This window comes from Pseudorca crassidens, chromosome 6 (genome assembly GCF_039906515.1).
Source record: "Pseudorca crassidens isolate mPseCra1 chromosome 6, mPseCra1.hap1, whole genome shotgun sequence".
Classification (NCBI taxonomy): domain Eukaryota; kingdom Metazoa; phylum Chordata; class Mammalia; order Artiodactyla; family Delphinidae; genus Pseudorca; species Pseudorca crassidens.
In genome coordinates, this window is record NC_090301.1 from 44,294,652 (window position 1) to 44,316,225 (window position 21,574).

Here is a 21,574-nt window from a genome sequence, read left to right on the forward strand (position 1 = left end):
TCTCAATAAATTTCTAAAGATTTAAATCTAACAGTATTTTCCCTGTCCATGACAAAATTAATTAGAATTCAGTAGCAATAAAATATTTAGAAAAAGTCCAAATATTTGGAAACTAAACAATACAGCTTTATTCGTAATATCCCATATCTGGAAAGAACACAATGTTCATCAACTGGAGACTGAGAAAACAAATTGTGGTATACTTATACAACTGAGTATTACTTACTGATTAAAAAAGAATAAACTATATGCATACATTCAACAAACATGGATGAAAACGACAAAAATATTTTGTTGAGGGGAAGAAGCTGGACATAAAGGAGTACATATCATTATGATTTTATATATAAGAAGTTTAAGTACTGGAAAAACCAAGCTAGTGCGACGGAAATCAAAATAGTGGCTGAGAATGGAGACTGGTTTCTAGGTAGCATTAAAGAACCTTCTGGGGTGATGGAAATGTTCTATATTTTGTTTGCAGTGGTGGTTTCATCGTTGTACACATATGAAAATGCACTAAGCTATATACATTTAAGATCTATGCATTTCACAGCAGCTAAACTTTACCCAATTTAAAAAACCATTTAAGGTACAGGCAACTAAAAAAAAAAAAAAAAGGAAATAATTAAACAATAAAATAAGGAGTCAGGGCTTCCCTGGTGGCGCAGTGGTTGAGAGCCCGCCTGCTGATGCAGGGGACACGGGTTCGTGCCCCGGTCCCTGAGGATCCCACATGCCGCAGAGCGACTGGGCCCGTGAGCCATGGCCGCTGAGCCTGTGCGTCCGCAGCCTGTGCTCCGCAACAGGAGAGGCCACAACAGTGAGAGGCCCACGTACCGCAAAAAAAAAAAAAAGTCAATTTTAGATGTGAAGAGCTCCTTAAATATGTGCTATATCATCAACATAGAAGAAGCAATTCCCTGAGCACAACAAAAGAAAACTTACATACATTTAATAATTATATACTAGTAAAGTTAAGGTCACTGTAATAATAACACTCAAAATAAAAATTATATGATTAAATTTGTAATGGTTTCATAGCTAAATGTTAATTTTTTTGTTACTATTTATTTCTCATTTTAGAGTCAACAATAAAAAAATAAATTCAAATAAACTGAACACATCCAAACCACCTAATTTAATTCAATTTCAAACAAGGTAATGGACCTTTTAAAATTATACTGGGTAAGGGCTTCCCTGGTGGCACAGTGGTTAAGGATCCGCCTGCCAGTGCAGGGGACACGGGTTCGAGCCCTGGTCTGGGAAGATCCCACACACCTCGGAGCAACTAAGCCCACGTGCCACAACTACTAAAGCCCGTGCACCTAGAGCCCGTGCTCCGCAACGAGAAGCCACCGCAACGAGAAGCCACCGCAACGAGAAGCCCGCGCACTGCAATGAAGAGTAGCCCCCACTCACCGCAACTAGAGAAAGCCCACATGTAGCAACAAACACCCAACGCAGCAAAAAATAAATAAATAGATTTATTAAAAAAAAATTATACTGGGTAAAAAGTTGAGGTCTTTTCTTTTTGGTTAACAATAACAGAAGTAAAATGAAACTCCTGGGGCCAAAGACAGCAGTCTGGTATAGTGGTTATATCAACCCTTTTCTGAAAAATTGAGATGCCTGGGTCCTACCCTCAGAGTTTCCAATTCTCCACACCTAGGCTGGAGTTGGGCAGCATTATCTTTAAAATGAGTTTTAAGTACTTAGAATAGTGCTTGGCACATAGTAAATGATAATAAATGTTCGTTATCATTATTTTCTATCAAGAAACACCTATCTTATAATGAACGGGGCACACAATTGACTAAACGTTGGTAATTATTTGAGCAACCTTGATAAAACGTTCTTTAAATGCAGTTTTAAAATTGAGACTAGAAAGTGTTATTTCTAATCTTAATAAACTCTTAAGAAACTGTTTGAGTTCTTGTAGATAACATATATACATTTTTAAGGAGAAATTTGAGTAGTTATGTACTAGGAAATAAAAATGATACTATTGGGAGAATGGAATTAAATGTTAAAAGTGAGACTAAAACACAAGAAACAAGCACGTTATGTAATTTGTACTCAGCATTTGTTTGTTAAATAAAGAAATGTTAGCTGGAGGAGAATGTAAAACAGCCTTTATTTCACTGTGAACTAGATGAATGAAAAATGCCTCTTTTGGTTACTGACCAGGCCACATTCATAATTTTTTACGTTATTTTTCTCCCATTTCCGCTTAGAATCTGAAGTTCTGGATTATAAAACACAAAATTTTCAATACAGTTTACCTTCAATAAGTACTATAAATAAGTATTTTTAGCTCTTAGACATTCAAACTCAAGATTTCCTCCTACGGTGGAAAATGAGTTCAAGATGAAGGTTACCATTTGTAATTAATTATGATGTGCAAATTTTCACATATGGTACTAATCTTTTGATTTATTCAAGAAGTCAATTTAATTAGTTCCTTGGGAAATATAAAAAGTTATGTCCAAAGGAATATTAAGTAAATGTTAAGTAAAAACAGCTGTTATCTTCAACTTTATATCAAGGGATTTAGTAACTTGAACAAAAAATATTAATTCTGATTTATCAGTAATCAATTCAAATGTTTCTGTGTCTCAAGATTACATGTAATTATAAAGTTTACTTACCATTTTTCAATAATATCCCAAGTACAGTACTGTTCTAAGTTATTTTAAGTAGAAATATGTTCATAGCTACTACAAATGAAAGTTCAAGTTCACATCAATTGACTGAGAACCCAGTGGGAGGACACAGTGGTTTCTAATCCACTAGAGGAAAGGAGAAGAAAGCAAGGGGGAAAAAAATCCAGAAAGGAAAAATTTTAAAATGTAGGTACCCTCTATTGCAAAGTCAATCCTAAGCTCTCGGTAGAAAACCCGGATCCAATGTCTTATTCAAAACTGTTTGAACCTTCCATGATCTGACCAGCCTACCCCATCTTTCTTTATCACACTCCCCCATGATCCATTCCTGTCATAAAGGGCATCTTCCAGTTCCTCAATAACTATTTTCCTTCTAGCTTCTGGGCATTCTTACATTCTGTTCCTTCTACAAAGAAAATTCCCTACACCATTTTGATTAATTTCTACTCAGGGAAGCATTTCCTGTCCCATAAATATGATTAAGCCCAACTGCTAACTGTTTTCATAACTCTTCTGTGTTTCTTTTATTTAAAAACTCTTCATATTCTATGATTACTATTTGTTTAATAGTGTCTTCCTCACTAGACTGCACTTTTATGAGTAGTAAAAGTATCTTTTATTTATAATTTATCACTGTACCTGAAATGAGTAGCTAGAATACATAGGGCCTTGTACACAGAATGGCCTCAGTAAATAGCTCCTAACTGAAAGAAACAAGGAAGGGAAAGAGAAGGGAAGGGAAGGGAAGGAAGCAAGGGAGGAAAGAAAAAAGGGAAGGAAGGGGATGGAAAAAAAACGGGAAACAAGAAGAGAAAAAAAGGGAAGAAAAGGAAGAATGGCTGGAAAGACTGATTATCTGTAGAACAGGAGTCTACTCTCATATCCCTTCACACTCCTTGTAGAATTTAAGACCATGGAAAGAATTCTAAGATAAAGATCAGAAGAGAAATAGTAGTTAGTGTGATTCTTGTGTTATAACATATTTACTCTACCTTTTCACTAATCATGATTTTGATTCACAGATCCCTGGCTCTGGAAGATTCTAATAGAGCTTTTTGTGACATACAGTAAGCTCTCTGATCCCAAGATACCTATATTTTCTTCACAGGTTTCTATTTCTGGGCTCCAAATTAAATTTAACCTTGAATAAGCAAATGAAAAATAATATCTATCACAATAGAGAAATTTCCTTTTCACAGATTAAAAACTCTGATTAACATCATGAACAATTATTTACTATGTGCTAGTCATTTATCTTGTATCATAACACACAATATATCTTATTTAATTTTCACAACAATCCGGGAGATACTGTCCACACATTTTTACAAAAAGCTATCAAAGAGAGGAAGTGAGGTTAGAACGCAGGTGTGGCTTCAGAGGCCTGCTCTTGGCCAACAATGCCTCTTTTGTATACCTTATGGCAATAGAGAGAATTCTGAATTCCAGAATACTGCCTGATGATTAACAAATTTTTAGATGAGACCTATTAACCATAACCCTTGTACCTTAACACCTTGGGGCCTGCAAGGAGAAACAATGCCGACATTCCTTGAAAGGAAACTGGAGTAATACCTGCTATTGTGAGGCTGCAAGGGAACAGCTACCTTGAGCTGTTCCAATGTCAATACTTCCATGAGAACTGGGAACATCTATGCTTTTTTTAATATTCTCAGACAGCTCTCAATTCATCACCTCCCTGGTCAATGCAATTCAACTTCTGAGGGCTTACTGTATTAAAACTCAAGTGCTCTCACCTTTAAACTGAATGTGTCATTTATGTAAGACAAAAGATAATTAACAATGTGTGAACCTTATTTGCATCTTAATTCAAATAAACTTTTAAAAAATTTGACATTTATGAAATAATTAGAAATTTGAACAATGAAGATTAAGGAATTCATGTTTTAGAAAGTGGTAACAATTTGTATTATGGCTCTGTTTAAAATAAGAATATACTTATCTTTTACAGATATATATTAAAGAACAAAACACAACCACCATCCCCACTTAAAAAAAAAGTTAACTTGTGGAGGTTTTGCCTATTGGTGTGTTAATAGTGGTCTTTATTACTTTAAATTAACAGTGTCTTTATAAGATTGAAAAGCTAATGAAAAAATGAAAAAAAAAATTGGTCAAGTATCCATGTAGTTTATCACCAAATATAAACTCTGGATGACAGGTTACATTTAAAATTTTTTCCAGATGTTTGACATAGTATTGCGATGCCTTAGGTCAGGGGTCCTCAAACCCCGGGACACGGACCGGTATCGGTCCACGGCCTGTTAGTAACTGGGCCGCACAGCAGGAGGTGAGCAGCAGGCAAGCGAGCGAAGCTTCATCTGCCACTCCCCATCACTCGCGTGACTGCCTGAACCATCCCCACCGGCCCCCACCAGTGGAAAAATTGTCTGCCACGAAACTGGTCCCTGGTGCCAAAAAGGTTAGGTAGGGACCACTGCCTCAGGTAATAATATGTGACTGGAAGTATAATTGCACTCTTTCATTTTCTTGTGAGCTAAATCACTCAAAACATAATATTTTGTGTTTACAGCAAGTGCCCTAAGTCAATTAGAAACACCCCTCATATTTTTTGGGAATATTTATTCAGATCATCTGATCTAAAAATGGCAAATAATATGTAGTTATTTTAATCAAAGAGATCAAACCACCTATTTACCTAGCCCCAAAAACCCACCATAGTTTATAAGTTGTCAATAAATAAAAGATTTTATAAGAAAGCCTTGAGTTATACTGAATAGGAACAGTATTAACATCACTAAATTAAATCTGCAACAATGTTACAATTTTTTGTATTGTGTTACATATTTTAGAGACCAATTTAAAAAGGGAATAGTCAAGATCTTAAAAACACCACTGTTCTAATGCAAAAGTTTAAAAAAGAAAAAGTCCTGTCATAGGAAGATTAACGTAAAAATAAAAAAGAAATAGAAGAAAATGGTAGTTTTTAGTTAAGAATGGAAAACCTTTAACTACAAACTTAAATCAGAAAGTAGTTAAGGCTTGTACCAAAATAAAAAACAAACAAACAAAATCCCATAAAAACCTCTAAATTAGCAAAAAAGTAATGCCAAAAAAGGTACTCTAGTCACGCCAAAAGCCGTTTTCCATTCTGCTTTTCCATAAATAAGTTAAAAAAAATTTTTTTTAACTCAGTGAGTCATATAGAATGGAAATATCTGAACATTCAGGTCCCATGAAAGCTCTGGAAACTTACTTCAGTTTTTCCTCTTCACTCAATGTCTTCCACAGTTCTTCAATTTGTACTGTTGCATCTTCCAAACTGGTCTTGGAATTGTCTGTGAGAAACTGAGCACGATGATCTTGAACAAAAAGGGCACTTGCTGACATGGGTTTCTTGATTACTCGATTGCTAATTAAATCATAAGCTGTAAGCTGTCCAGATTTGTTATCTACCACATTTGATTTTTTGTTATAGGAACTTTCATTCAAATTCTTTTGTTCAGGACTTGGGTTATTATTATTATTACTTACTTTACATGCTAAACTTTCTTGAGGTACTAAAATTTTCACAGGTTCAATGTTTTCTCCTCTTGAATCTTTAAGTACATTTCCCTTGCTCCAGTCATCTACACAAATTTCCAAAGACTTCTCAGGAACTGCTTCTTCCTCATTTTCCCCACTCTCATCTATATGGCCTTTACTGCCATTTTCTGATTGGGCTTGCTTAACAGAACCTACAAAACAAACTTCACTATATTCCTTTTGGGTGTCCTCACATGATAAATTATTCATTGGAATCTGCTGAAATGTATTCCCACTGTTCTTATCAATGCTAGAATTTTCACTATTAAAATGATCATCACAATGGTAACCAATATGCATATGATGATTCAAACAATAATTAGTGTTTTGCCCAGATTTATCATTATGCACATCATTCTGGAAAGGAATGGCTGAAGTATCAACATTTGGATAATTATTTCCAGATGTTTCCATCGTAGTAAAAAGCACATCTGTTTCTGTTGTTTTACTAACAACCATGTCATCTGAGGAAACATCTGTTTTATTACTTTCATAAGAATTTGTACTAGTTAGTGATCCATAATAAGTTGTCATCAGATTTTCAAGAGCAATCAACACAGATTCCTAAAAATACAAATTAACAAATGTTAGAGGAAATTATGAAAATAATATTAAAAAATCTACAGAAACAAGCATATCTTTTTCATATGAAAAGGGTTAGGACTGCATAAATTTGTAAATAGCATAAATACAAAAAAAATCTGAAAAAGATTACCTTATTCTGTAATAATACTTGACTTTTATCTGGTGTTAAATTCACATCTACATCAGCTGTAGGAACATCAATTTTCAGAAAGAAAATGGGATACAAACGAGTAGATTCCTTTAGGCATTTCAGATTGTAATAATGTCGGATTAGCTAGAAATATATGTAATAGTGAAAGACAAAAAAAAAAGACATAAAAAAAGATAGTATTGCCATCTTTAAAATACCACCAAAAGAAGCATATTTAACTGAGAAACTGAGTGGATGTAACTGCTTATTAGGAAAAGTAGTATCTAAATAGTAATGCTCATTTAGAGGCTTTGAACTTACATAAAGCACAAGCATTCATTAAGAAGTACAAATATCCAATGCAACTGGCTTCATGGTTAAAAGATCATAGCGTCATGGATGTTTTGAAAGTCCTGGGTTCAAATCCAAATTGTGTTACTTCCTCGTTATGTGGTCTAAGATAGTCACAAACATTTCAGTCTCTTCACTATAAATAAGGATAATAATTCACCACAGAACTGTTGTGAAGAGTCATATGTAAGGTACCTAGCACAATGCTTAATAAATGATATTGTATCTATTTTTCCTTTTCCTTATTTTGGAACAAATTCTTAGAAGTAGTCCTTATAAGAAGCTGACAAGTGACAGAGTTTTTATTTCTGATCCAAGTGATACCTTTTCTTAAAAAGATTACCTTTAATATATCTTTTTGGTGTACTGGTCGACTGTTTATAAAGATGAAACTCCTTTCTGGGGTCGAAAGACTTGTGAAAGAGTGGTCTGCATCATGCTTTGGAAGAAATCCACTTAGATAAATCTATAATTGTAATAAATAATTACAGAATTGATATGCAATGTCAATGATAAATGTGATTCCATGGGTCTGGCTATATACAATACATTAAGAGGTATAAAAAAATTGAGACTTCCCTGGTGGCTCAGTGGTTAAGAATCCGCCTGCCAATGCAGGGGACACAGGTTCGAGCCCTGGTCTGGGAAGATTCCACATGCTGCAGAGCAACTAAGCCCGTGCGCCACAACTACTGAGCCTGCGTGTCACAGCTACTGAAGCCCGCACACCTAGAGCCCGTGCTCTGCAACAAGAGAAACCACCACAGTGAGAAGCCCGCGCACCACAATGAAGAGTAGCCCCCACTTGCCCCAACTAGAGAAAGCCCGCATGCAGCAATGAAGACCCAACACAGCCAAAAATGAAAAAAATGAAAAAAAAATAAAGTAAGTAAAAAAAATTAAAAAGCCTAAATAACACTGTATATATGTTTTAAAAGGTATAAAAAAATTAACAAACAAATGGATTTCGATCTTAAGTTCTAAAGAGCCATATATTTCCTGATAACCATGTCATGAGCATTAACCTTAAATAAATTACTGAAGCGTGTTAAATTGGTGTTCTCAGCCTCTGACTCTCCCTTTTTGCAATTCTATTTTAAGGAAAAACTGGCATTCATGAGAGTTTCACCAACGGCCATATGTCTTATTGTCATAGGACATACAGCATAAATACTGCTCTTTGCTCAACCTGATCTTCTTTCTGTCTTCTAAAAATTTCTTTCCTCATATTGTGACTTTCCTCTGGCTCTTTATCCTTTTCTTTTCAGCAACCGTTTTCTGTAAAGAAGTGGCTGTTTCTATCTTTATTCTGAGTATGCTATGAAGTCAATCTGACTGGGTTTTCATTACTGAGGGAAAATAAAAAAATCTTTTACTCTTTGATACATTGCAGCGTTGTACTTTATCTACATTTTTGTTTAGAGAACTACTTTACAAATGTTTGAAGAGGGAGAAAATAAAGAAGAATCCTAGAAAAAATACCAGCGAGAAGATTGATTGATTTAGGGAACAGAAGGCAAGGAAAATGCTCCTACTTTTACTTTTAAAGATAATACAGAGGATTGTTAGGAATACTGGATAGAGCCAGACCGACATGATTTAAATCCTAGCTCTACTACTAGTGTGATCTTGGTCAAATTATTCAAAATACAGGCCTATAATAATCTCTTATCTGAAACAACCGGCATCAGCTGTTTTATTAACCTGTTAAGAAACAGTAATAATGGGAAAATTTCAGCTTAGGTTTAGAAAAGCAAGAGTGTCAGTGGGGGTGCTATTTTTAGTTAAGCAGAAACCATGAGGCTCCTTACCAACGTATCCTGCAGGCTGCCACCTATGTCTACAGCTATCCCTGCCCTTGGAAATAAGTGCTTAAGGAGATGCAGTACCAATTTTAGAACACTAAGCGCATTACCATCACAGTGCCAAACTGTGCCAATTAAAAAAAGTTAATAAATAAACCTAGATAATCCATTATAAAATGAAAATACTTAACTGTAAAACTTAACAAGACTTATAAATGGTTGTATAATTTACCAAGTAACATAAGACCCTTCTTAAAGCACTTGCTGAGCATCAGGGAGAGCCTGTTTAGCTTCTGAAAGACTTATTGGGCTTGTTGATGGAAAAAAAATACCCAGAATAGGGAAGAATGAAGATTAAAATGAAGAAAAAATTGGTAATATTGCTAGTGTTTTCCTTCCACACCATCTTGGCTGGCCACTGAATAAATACTATTACTTCCAAATATGGAGCTTTAAAAATGGCTTAAGACAACCTTAAGAACTAACAAGCTGTAAGTTATACGGAATAGTAAAATCAAATGGCAAAGTCTTATAAAATGCTATAAAAAGTGAAAATCCTGGCTTCCCTGGTGGTGCAGTGGTTGAAAGTCCGCCTGCCGATGCAGGGGACACGGGTTCGTGTCCCGGTCCGGGAAGATCCCACATGCCATGGAGCGGCTGGGCCCGTGAGCCATGGCCGCTGGGCCTGTGCGTCCGGAGCCGGTGCCCCGCAACGGGAGAGGCCACAACAGTGAGAGGCCCGCATACCACAAAAAAAAAAAAAAAAAAAAAGTGAAAATCCATCTAGTTCGAGTGAAGAAAAATGTCTGTAAGAGGACAAATCAGTGCAACAAAATAAAAAATTAGACAGACCTTGTAAGATTCTATACCCAACTATTAACTAAATAGCAAAACAAAAATCAAAGGCAAAATATAAACAAATAATTCTCCCCTGATTGTCCTTCAGCTATGGACCCCTCTCTCCTTCCCTTCATCTCCAATATTCTATAATCTGGCTTCTACCTCAGTGACCAACTCCAATGGACACTTAGTTCTACCCTTACCTGACTCTCTACAGACCCTGATACCAATGACAACTCTCTACTTTGGGAAGCATGACACTGCTTCAGCCTTCTCTTTCTGTTTCCTCTCTGACACTTCCTCTTTAGTATGGTTTGCTGGTTTCTCTCTCTTTGCTTACAGTCTATAATGATGATGGTCCCCTTGGGTTTCATCATCAGATCCTTTTTTCTTGCTCTCTACTCTCCCTGAGTAATTTCATTCCCATCTATACACATACACCAGTGACGCTAAGATACAGATGTAGAACCTTTATTTCTTTCATCCCCAAATGCTTACTATCTTTAACTAGCTGTCACACAAATCTTCTCAATCTCACCACATTCAAAACTCGATAAAATATTTAAGCTCACTTCTACCCTGCTGTCCAACTAGCTCCTCCTGTATTCCTTTACCATGATAAACAGCCCTGCCCCCTACCCAGTTTCTCAAACCCATCTCTTCTTCTCTGCCCCGATTCTGCTGAAGTAACCTTGACGTTCTCCTCTTTCGGTAAACCTCTAGAACCCTATGGGATTTATGTTTCTAAAGTAAAAATTTAAGTACTTCTGATCAGGATAGTGGAATAAATTCACAACTTATTAATAATTCCCTTCTCTCCATCCCAACTGCAAATACATAGCAGTGATAGATAAAATAAATTCTTACAAAAATTTTTAAAGACCTAACCGTTTAAAAATAAGACAAAGGAACTACAAACATAAAGATGTTATGAATGCTAAACATAACAGGGAGTGATGGCTGAAATCAAAAGCCCTTATGTGCTCTATGATCAGAAACCAGCTGTATCAGAAAAAAAAATTGTAACGATGTGTGATTATGGATGTAACTAGACTTACTGTGGTGACCACCTCACAATGTATATACATATAACAAATCATAACATTGTACACTTGAAACTAATATGTCAACTGTATATCAATTAAAAAGAAAAAAAGAAACCAGCTGGTCAATTGGAAATTCAATTCTGGTATGGAAATAAGGACAGAAAACACATATAGTTAGGGGATTTAAATCAGTCTTTCCCTTTGAAATGGGCAAATTTCTCCTCCCACACCCACAAATGTTTAAAAAATGCTGTGACCACTGTTTGGAGCTGCTTGCAAGGATCACCAGAAAGAACAGAGACAACTCCAAAACCAAAAATAAAGTTAAGCCAAGTCAGCTAGGAAAAAGGGTCTGCAAAATATTGTCAGGATGAAAGGCATGAACTACTAATATTAATACCTAGTTTTGAATTGGAGCTGGGAGGGCAGTGGTATCTGCCAAACTACGGGAAGGGAGGGGAAAGTGGGAGGGAAAAACAAAACAATAAATCTGCATTCAAAGTGATTTTGTAAATTAAAATTTCAAAGCATATAAAATGGCAGAGAATGAGAGAATATTCTCTCAGGAATAAAAATGATAGAGCAATATGAAAATGACTGAAATTAGTATGTGTACCATGCTTTCAAAAGAGTAAATAAAAAACCATTATTATTAAAAAAAAAAACCCAGAAGATAAAGAAATCAAAACTGGTAGCTATAAATCAAGTTTAGAAGAAAGAACAGAAAAGTAGATATTGTTTTGGAAATAAAAATCAGGCAGCACTGAGGAATTCACCCAGAACTTAGCATGGATTGATGCAGAGCTATCAAAGAGAAGATAGATGTCAAAACAAACAAACAAACAAAAAAACCAACTTGAGGAGTTCCATCAAACCAACAAAGCCACACTGGGAAACTCCATAAGAAATGCCACCACAGCAGTGGTGCAGCTGGGATCACCATCCATAATTAGGAGATTCTTCCCATATGGAGTTGCTATATAGATAAGAAAGGGACCCTCAACATTACAGAAACATATATTATGAAGATTTTCTGCACCCAAGGTTCCCAATGACTTATGCATCTGCCACCCCAGTCCCGTGAAGGGCCTTGGTGGCCAAGTTTCACAACTTGAATGTATGTAATGAGGACAAAAGTGAGGTGAGAGGGGCAACCATTAGCAGTTGGTAAACAACTTAAGATTGATTTTGGCTAGGAATGAGAATGGGTCAAGGAAACTCTGAAAGCCCAGAAAGCATGGAATAGTGATGGGTAGCTGGTGGCAACATAAATACAATATCCATTTAGACACACAGTGCATGAACAAAAGAGAGATTTGGTTAGATGATCATTCTCACCAGGGAGACACTCAAAAGTCTGTCCTTCTGACAGCCCACTGAAGTGGTACTACTCAGCAACACATAGTTTCCAAGTACCCTCATTCCCCCATGCAAGAATAACCACGTGAAGGTGCAGCAAAGTTTTGGTATCTGTCAAAGATTACCAGCAGCCCTTGTACAATTCTATCTCAAGATAAAATTTAAAAATCAATGGACATGGGGCTCACTGGTGGTGCAGTGGTTAAGAATCCGCCTGCCAATGCAGGGGACATGGGTTCGAGCCCTGGTCCAGGCAGATCCCACATGCCACGGAGCAACTAAGCCCGTGAGCCACAGCTACTGAGCCTGCGCTCTAGAGCCCGTGAGCCACAACTACTGAGCCCACATGCCACAACTACTGAAGCCCCACGCCTAGAGCCCGTGCTCCGCAACGAGAAGCCACGGCAATGAGAAGCCCGTGCACCGCAAGGAAGAGTAGCCCCCGCTCGCCACAACTAGAGAAAGCCCGCACGCAGCAACAAAGACCCAATGCAGCCAGATAAAATAAAAATAAAATAATAAAATAAATTTATTGAAAAAAATCAATGGACATGCACAGATCTGGCAACATATCTCAATACAGATCAAAGAAAAGAAATCCAAACTGCAGGAATGACTCATGTTCCAATCACACATGGAATCATAACTAACCAAGGTCTAAATCAGTGCTTTTCCTACTTGAATATGCACTCGGAGACCGCATTAAAATGCAGATTCTTGGGCTTCCCTGGTGGTGCAGTGGTTGAGAGTCCGCCTGCCAATGCAGGGGACATGGGTTCGTGCCCCCGTCCGGGAAGATCCCACATGCCGCGGAGCAGCTGGGCCCGTGAGCCATGGCCACTGAGCCTGCGCGTCCGGAGCCTGTGCTCCGCAGCGGGAGAGGCCACAACAGTGAGAGGCCCGTGTACCTCAAAAAAAAAAAAAAAAAAAAGTGCAGATTCTCATTCAGTATGTCTGGGATGAGGCCTGAGATTCTTCACCTAACAAGCTTCCAAGTAATGCCAATGCTGCTGGTCTTCAGACCAAACTATGACAGGTAGAATCTCTAAAGCACAACACCACAGATATCATGTCTGGATCTCCTGTCACAAGCTTCCTGGGTTACCAGCATAGGCAACAAAGTTCCAGGAAGCCACAGGGAACCCAGGGGAATTTAGACAGTACCCTTATTATCCCAAGTCAGCCACCATGACCAGTCCAAGGTGGCACTAGTGTCTAAACTATTAAACAACTATTAAGAGAGCTCTGAAAAATAGAACCCATGTCAGATCATGGCCACTAAGGGTGGCCTGAATTGTTCCTCAGGAGAGAGAACTCTTAACACATTAATTGAGCACAAGCTCCCATCCAAGACTCCAATAAGATGATTATTAAGAACTCAATACTGCAAAAAAGGATAGGAGGGGAACTAGTAGCAGAAAAGAGATTGCAACAAATTATAAAAAAGAAAAGGAGAACAGAGAAGTCATAGTAATATATACTCCATATAAGCTTTCAACTTTTAGAATGAATCTTCAAATAAAAGATGATTACATAATTAAAATTCTTCCAACAAACAAAAGATGGTTACATAAGAAAACAGGTTATTAAGCTATATAACATGAAAGTGGAGCTGACATGACTGAGAGGGAGAAGAGCAGGTAGAAGTAAGATTGGGAGTGTTAATAACCTCATCCAATATTATTGGGACTGAAGAAGACTGTCTGAAGCTGACAGATCAAGAAAATAAAGCTGGAATACATACATCTAGGATGGAAAAGGGAAAACAAAGGTAAGAGAGCTCAACTTCTTTTCTTTCATTGTAGAAAGTAAACAGATGAAGATTCTAAATTGAAAATCACTTAAAAAATTAATGTAGCCACGATACTTAAAATTAAACAATAAACAGAAAAGATAAAAACAGGAAGCAGGGCTGGGAAGAGAGGTTTAATATGAGCTCTGTGCATATTTTCTTTTTGTACCTTATACACATACTTCGTTAAAATTTTAAAAGAAAAACTTCTTGCAACCCCAACCCCACAAAAAGGAAATAATTTAACAGTTTCATTGGTAAATTAGAATTATTAAAGAACATTTTTGTTGTATACCTGAGATTCTTCAGAGTGGTACTGAAAGGGTTCCATGTTGCCCATAACAGCAGTCCCCAGAACAGACATGAGAGCCATTTTATGATCTGATACTCTAGTTTTCTGCCAAATAATTGCCTAGGGACAAAATAACACAGACAACTTTTGACACAATTTGGATTTAGTAAACTCAAGTACTTATACAAATTATTGCTATATTTAGCATTCATCCCTAGCTTATATTTTCTGCATCATTTATAAGATATGTATGTCTGACAGAACTCCATTTCCAAATTTTAGTAGCTATATATGCTGCAGTGTAGAATCTATTTTAATTCCCCTTAACCTCAATTTTCTTCTCTCTGTAACATGACTAAGAATAATTATCTCCCTGAGTTGTTGGAAGATGAAAATATATGATGTAGGCAAACACATAGGCAGTGTCTGGCATAAAACAGTTTCATTAAATATTAATTCTCTCCCCTCTTCTAATCCTAAACTTCAGAGTATATACTTCAGAGTATATTTAAATTAAATCGCTACTCCAAGTAAAGTATTACTGTTTTATTGAAGACAGACACCTATGCTATAAGATTTCTGTAAATAGTCAAACTGGTATAAAAATTTAGGATAATGCATGCTTTTTAAAATTACCTTTATAATTACCTTTTATACACAGAAAACTTTAAAAAAGCTAACTGAACCTTACAGACATAAAAGCTGAATAATGAGCTTGGATTTTTTTCACTGCAAGCATCCAGTAGGGTAGTTTAAGAGAAGCATAGTCCAGAGAGACTGCACCAAAGTTTGGCTGTGAAGTGTATGATCAGGTACCACATACTGAATTTTTTTCAGTTAATGAGGTCCAATTATAGTCAAATCTCTTGAGAAACCACCAATACAGACACATATCATTCATTCAACAAATATTCACTTAGAACCCCCTAAATCCTAAAGAAAATGTGTAAAGGGCTTAGGAGAAAACATCAACATTCAAGAGGCAGACAGAGGAAGAAGAGGAGACTGAAAAGGATTGGCCACAGAGGCAAGAAGAGTCACAGGACAGTATGGTGCATAGAACAAGGAAGTTTTTTTAAGAAGAAAGAAGTAGTTATGTGTGACCAGTGTTGAGAGACCAAGGTAAAAAAAGAGATGTGGCCACAGGATTTAGCAATCAGGAGGATGAGAGCAGTTCTCAGGAAGCAGAGTAAACGAAGCCAAATTTTACTTACTAGACAGTGACTATAGGGGGAACATATGAAAGAGACAGCTCTTTTAGGAAGTTTGGCTGTAAAGTGAAAGCAAACAGCAATAACTGGAGGCAGGTGGATCAAGGCAAGCCTTGATGACACACTTGAACAAAAAGCAGTGAGGGAAGAATGGGTATACAAACAAGTAGGTTTGTAGAATCAATGGAAGGAAGTTGAGAAAGTTCTCCTTTGTTCTCTCTTTCTCTCCCCCTCTTTTTTTTTGTAATGTAGAAAGGTTATTTGTTCCAAGTAAAAAGACATTGATTTAAATATTTGATTGTAGAGAAGGTTTAAAAGAGAGACACTCCGGCTAGATCAAAGGATCCTAGTCAAACAAATTCCTTAACATGACCAGGAACCTATGTAGGCAGGAAGAAGTACTAACAATATTATGTATAATAAAACGAAAGGGGAAGTACATGAATTCATGTTGTTCTCTAACTGGCATGTCAGGGGATAGCAGCGAAGTGCTGTTCTCTTCTGGACAAGATGACAATAGTCACTGACTCTGCTTCTTGATATGTATCATCTGTAAGCCACTTTTGTTTTTAGAATCTCAAAGACCAACCTGCTGGGGAAAACAGATAGTGTAACAACTGCTCAAGAAGAAAAATTGCCCAATATTTAGTGTAACAGGAAAACCTTTTACCTATTCCCAGGGTTTTATTAATACTAATCAAGTAGGAGTTACAATTTATGAAGAACTTACTTACTAGGCACTACTATTCTAGAAACCATTAATTTTCACAACCATTTCAGGCAGGTATTATTATCTCATTTTCCAGATGAGGAAACTGAGGCTCAGATTGATTTACCCAAAGAAACAGAGATATTAGATCATGGAATCATGATTCATACCCTAACCTTCTGGTTCCAAATTTTTACTTTGAACATCTCTCTCCTCTCTAGTCAAGGATAGTAATAAGTTACAGCCAACTTCAGACCCTAATTGGGAATTCTCAAATAGTGTCTCTGACAAACGCATTTTCATGTATGATTATGTGATATGTCATGAAATCTCCAGTTGTTTGAGGGTATTAATACACTCTCAAGACAAAATTATTTTAAAAATTCATTTAAAGTTAAATAAATAATTTACCTTTAGAAGAGGGCAAGGAGAAGAATCGGGGTCTCCAAATCAAAGAAACCACACCAGAATAACAGAAATCCAAAAAAGACTGGGAGCTACTCTTATAGCATCCTGAAGTCAGAATATTTTTGAGAGTGCAGCTTGTCAGTACCAACCTTAACCGTATTATGCAGATCCTTATACCTAAGGATTTCTAAATTTCTGATAATTTTTATTTATTAATATTCATATAAATACAGATGTGCAGTAATTAGTCCCAGCAAAATGACAGAACTAGAATTTAGGTACTGTTCTGTCCTAGATGCCAACTTTTCACTGTCTATTGCTTTGAAAGTGATCTCAATTAGAAAAAAGGACCTAAAGTACATGAAATCAAATAGAAAAGTAAATTGTAAACAATTAAAAAATTAAGGTATAGGTTCAATGTGTATATTTCTAAAAATATTATGTTTTGGTAACTACATTTCCACTTAAAGGCCAATACGCTATTTAAAATTGGAACTGCTCCAGGAAACATGGGATGTCACATAAGTTTTTTTTTTTTGCGGTACGCGGGCCTCTCACTGTTGTGGCCTCTCCCGTTGCAGAGCACAGGCTCTGGACGCGCAGGCCCAGCGGCCACGGATCACGGGCCTAGCCGCTCCGCAGCATGTGGGACCTTCCCGGACCGGGGCACGAACCCGTGTCCCCTGCATCGGCAGGCAGACTCTCAACCACTGCGTCACCAGGGAAGCCCCACATTTTTAATCTTTATTTCAGCACATATTATAATATATAAATGCTCTGGCTAAATTAAAATTTTTGGAGAAACTTCTAAATTTATTCAGCAAATATTTTACTGAACATCTACTTTGTACCAGATTCCATGCTAAAAGCTGGGAATACAAAGATAGAAGGACAAGGTTCCAGCTTTCAAGAAGCTAAAAATACCAAAGGAAAGTAAGGTATTAAAATAATTATAATGCATTATGAAAACCGCTAATACAAAACACAGCGGGAACACTGTAGAAGAAACCTAAGTCTACTCCACAGAGCAACTGCATGTACGGTGAGACTTGAAAGGAGTCTGCCACCCACAAATTATGGGAAGGGCATTCCTGACAGGTAGAAGAGCACATGCAAAGGTATGGAAGCATAGAAAATATGCCTTGCTGGAGATGAAGCTGGACAGATAGACAGGAACAAGATCATGAATGACCTAGCATATCACGCAAAGAAGTTTACAGTTTCTCTTATATGCAATGCAGAATCAATGTACAAATCTAATTGGGAAAATGCCATGATCAGATATGGATGTTAGATCTTTTGACCTTGAGGACTTTCTGTTAAGTGAGATAAGTGAGACAAAAACAAACACTGTATGACATCACTCATATGTAGAATCTAAGGAAAAACTCACAGAAACAGAGTAAAATTGGTAGTTACCAGGGCATAAGGGTTGGGGGGATAGGACAGATGTTATTTAAGAGTACAGACTTGCAATGAGTAGTAAATAAATCCTAGAGATGTAATGCACAGTACAGTGAATATAGATAATAATATTGTATTACAATCACCAAACTTGCTGAGAGACTAGAACCTAATTATTCCAACCAGTAAAAAGAAAAATTAGTTAATGTTATAGAGGTACAATTATTGCTACAATGGCAATCATATTATATTCAATAATACAGTAGCAAGTCAACATGTTATATACCTTAAATTTACACAATGTTTTATGTCAAATATATTTCAATAAAAAAAAAGAAAGAGATCTTTGGCAAGAATGATTTAGTGAGAATTGAAACTAAAGCAATATGGATTAAAAAATGTGACTGTAATAATCCAACTCAGAGATTCTCAACTTTTATTGAGGACACATAAAATGGATGAGGTTCACATTTGCAAAATAGTCTCATAGACACTGACGACTGTGTGTTTTTCCTGGCACACTAGCTATAACACTATTGCTTTCTCTTCCACTCACAAAAATACAATGGAACGCAAGTCAGTAAAAGTGACATTTACAGGATTATTAATCTTATTTTTTTAAAGGTAAAACATTTGCAAACTTTGGTATCTTACTAATATTAACACTGTGGCTGAGAATCACTGGACTGGGTAACAGAACCAAGCACACTGCTAAGAGTAAAAGAAAACAGAGATAGACTAAAGGATATGAAACAGACTTGATGTGATTTTGTGACTCAGTGCATAGGGAGAGGAAGAAAAGGAGAAGAATCAGGAATGTGATTGAATCCTTGGTACCAATAACAGTGTCAAGTACTCAGAAGGGCCCAGTAAACGATTTGTTGAAGGAGTGAGCAAATGAATACTTTTTTCTAGAGAAAAGTAACCCTAGTGGAGTTGAAAACTAGCTCTTTATTTTTAAATATTAAGACTGCTGGTTCTCACACCACTACATGGGTTAGAAATTATAGTCTTTGTCTATTCCTTTAGGAAATCCAAAACAACTTTGCTTTTCCTTCTTTTCTTTAAAATAATAGTTTTATTCTGATAGAACTGACACATGATACAATTAAAGTATACAAGTATACAATTCAATGGTTTTTAGTATATTTACAGAGCTGTGCAACTAAATCCCCACAGTTTAATTTTTTAAAACAATTTTATCATTGCAAAAAGAAACCCTGTACCCATTAGCAGTCATTCCCCATGTCCCTGCACCTTCACCTTATGCAATCACTAATCTACTGTCTCTATAAATTTCCCTACTTTGGGTATTTCATATAAATGGAATCATACGATACATAGTGAGTGGCTTGTTCACTTATAGCATAACTTTGTCAAGTTTTATCCATGCTGTATCAGTACTTCATTCTTTTTTTAAAATCCAGTTTTATTTAGCTACACAATGCTAAAGACTTTACAGACTATCTCAGGTGTATCTTACAGTAATGATACAATTTAATTTATTTTACACGAGAGGGTAAAACATAAAATATATGAATTTAGTTTTGAGTTTATAGTAAGGGAAGAAGCTGGCATAATTAATATTATATGATCTAAAGAAAAAATAGGAGCTAACAAATTCTGTAACTGAGTGTTAACTTGCATGAGATGATAGATTCTCCAGATGAGGGACTTTTATGCTGTTCAACTCAGAAATTTAGTGTCTGTCACATAACGAATATTATTTACATGTTTTAAAATGAGATGGATGTAGAAAGCCACCAGCTATATACTCCACTAATGATGATTCTAACTCAGCTCAGGTCACAGGAACTTCCATATTCTCTCCCTTCTAGATGGAGGCTAGAAATAGGTGACTGAGGTTCTTTCCAATTTCTATAAACAGATACTGATAAAATGATTCCTACCAAAAAGTTACAAATAATACTGACAGCAGCAAGGCTCTTTGAAAGAAGATCATTTTGAATGACACTGCTTCCTAGTTCTGTTTATCTTTTTCAAGTGAATTTTGAGTCACTGCCTTTTTAACACTTCTGAACAATTTCAGCTTAGATATAATTTTTATGCAATGCCTCTGAATTCTGACCATTAAACACAATGTGTTTAGGTAAGAATCACATTAAGTCATTAGTGTGCTTCATTTCATTGGCATCTGGAATAGTCACTGATTAGCTGGGTTGACTGGTTTCATGTGTAAAAATGTGCAGAGTTCCTTTTATCTTCATCGTCCATACTAGAAATTTTAAAGGCAAAAAAGCTATGCTCAAGTGATTTCAGGTTAAAACTGTGATTTCAAGTGATTTCAGAGTTTGGGCACTCAAACTTTAATCAAAGGCTCAATCTCCACATATTTATGTGCAAAATTCCAAAGTGATACTTATCAAATAAAGAAATCTTAATGTCCTATTAACAGCTATATAACCTACACTTCTGTATGTCACATAACATTTAATTCTTTTTGCACTGGGAGCTGCACTGCAAATATAAATCTATTTATATAAATACAGCCTTCCTGAAAGATTCCAAAAGCACTAGTCCACTCAACGTGCCTATACACATCAAAGTACCGAGGTCCCATCACAGAGAAAAGAGCAATGGGTTACGTAGACATACAAGGAAAAAAATGGTCAGAATCCTTGCCCTCTAGGAAATTAAAAGCTGGCTGAATTAGAATGCAGTATTGGTATCAATAGGATAATTAAGGACATGGAAATATTTGGTTGATAATGAGCAATAATTTCTTTTTTAAAATCTTTTTTTCAGCTTTGAGGTATAATTGACAAAAACTATATATTTAAGATGTACAATCTTATTGTTTCATATAACATTGCATATTGTGCAGTGATCACCACAATCAAGCTAATAAGCATTCATTACCTCACATAGTTACTATTTTTTGTTTTTACTTTCATCCCACCACTAACTTCCCTCTGGTAAACACCTGTTGATTCTCCATGAGTCTTTCGGTTTGTTATGCTTGCTCATTTGTTTTGTTTTTTAGACTCTACATATAAATGAAATCATACAGTATTTCTTTTTCTCTGACTTATTTCACTCAGCGTAATACCCTCGGTCCATCCACGTTGTTGCAAATGGCAAGATTTCATTCTTTTCTTATGGCTCAGTAGTATTCCATTGTATATACGTACCACATCTTCTTTATCCATTCATCTGTCAATGGACATTTAGGCTGCTTCCATATCTTTTTTTTTTTTTTTTTGCAGTATGCGGGCCTCTCACTGTTGTGGCCTCTCCCGTTGCAGAGCACAGGCTCCGGATGCGCAGGCTCAGCGGCCATGGCTCACGGGCCCAGCCACTCCGCGGCATGTGGGATCTTCCCAGACCGGGGCATGAACCCGTGTCCCCTGCATCGGCAGGCAGACTCTCAACCACTGCGCCACCAGGGAAG

General features: G+C 36.4%; 1 protein-coding gene across 9 annotated transcripts in view; it reads right to left on the reverse strand.

Annotated features, from left to right (window-relative positions):
- The window catches only part of PMS1 (PMS1 homolog 1, mismatch repair system component), a 98,190-nt gene that overhangs the window by 19,531 nt on the left and 57,085 nt on the right, over positions 1–21,574 (reverse strand). For 7 of the 9 annotated variants that reach the window (XR_010944339.1, XM_067741211.1, XM_067741213.1 and 4 more), the window contains 4 exons: positions 14,434–14,550; positions 7,640–7,762; positions 6,946–7,089; positions 5,902–6,794 (listed from right to left, as the gene is read on the reverse strand). Coding sequence is in view for 7 of the 9 variants with exons in the window: in XM_067741211.1 (XP_067597312.1) it covers positions 5,902–6,794; positions 6,946–7,089; positions 7,640–7,762; positions 14,434–14,550 (1,277 nt within the window). In the remaining 2 variants the exon portion in view is untranslated. The other 2 variants (XM_067741217.1, XR_010944340.1) reach the window with 2 other exon arrangements.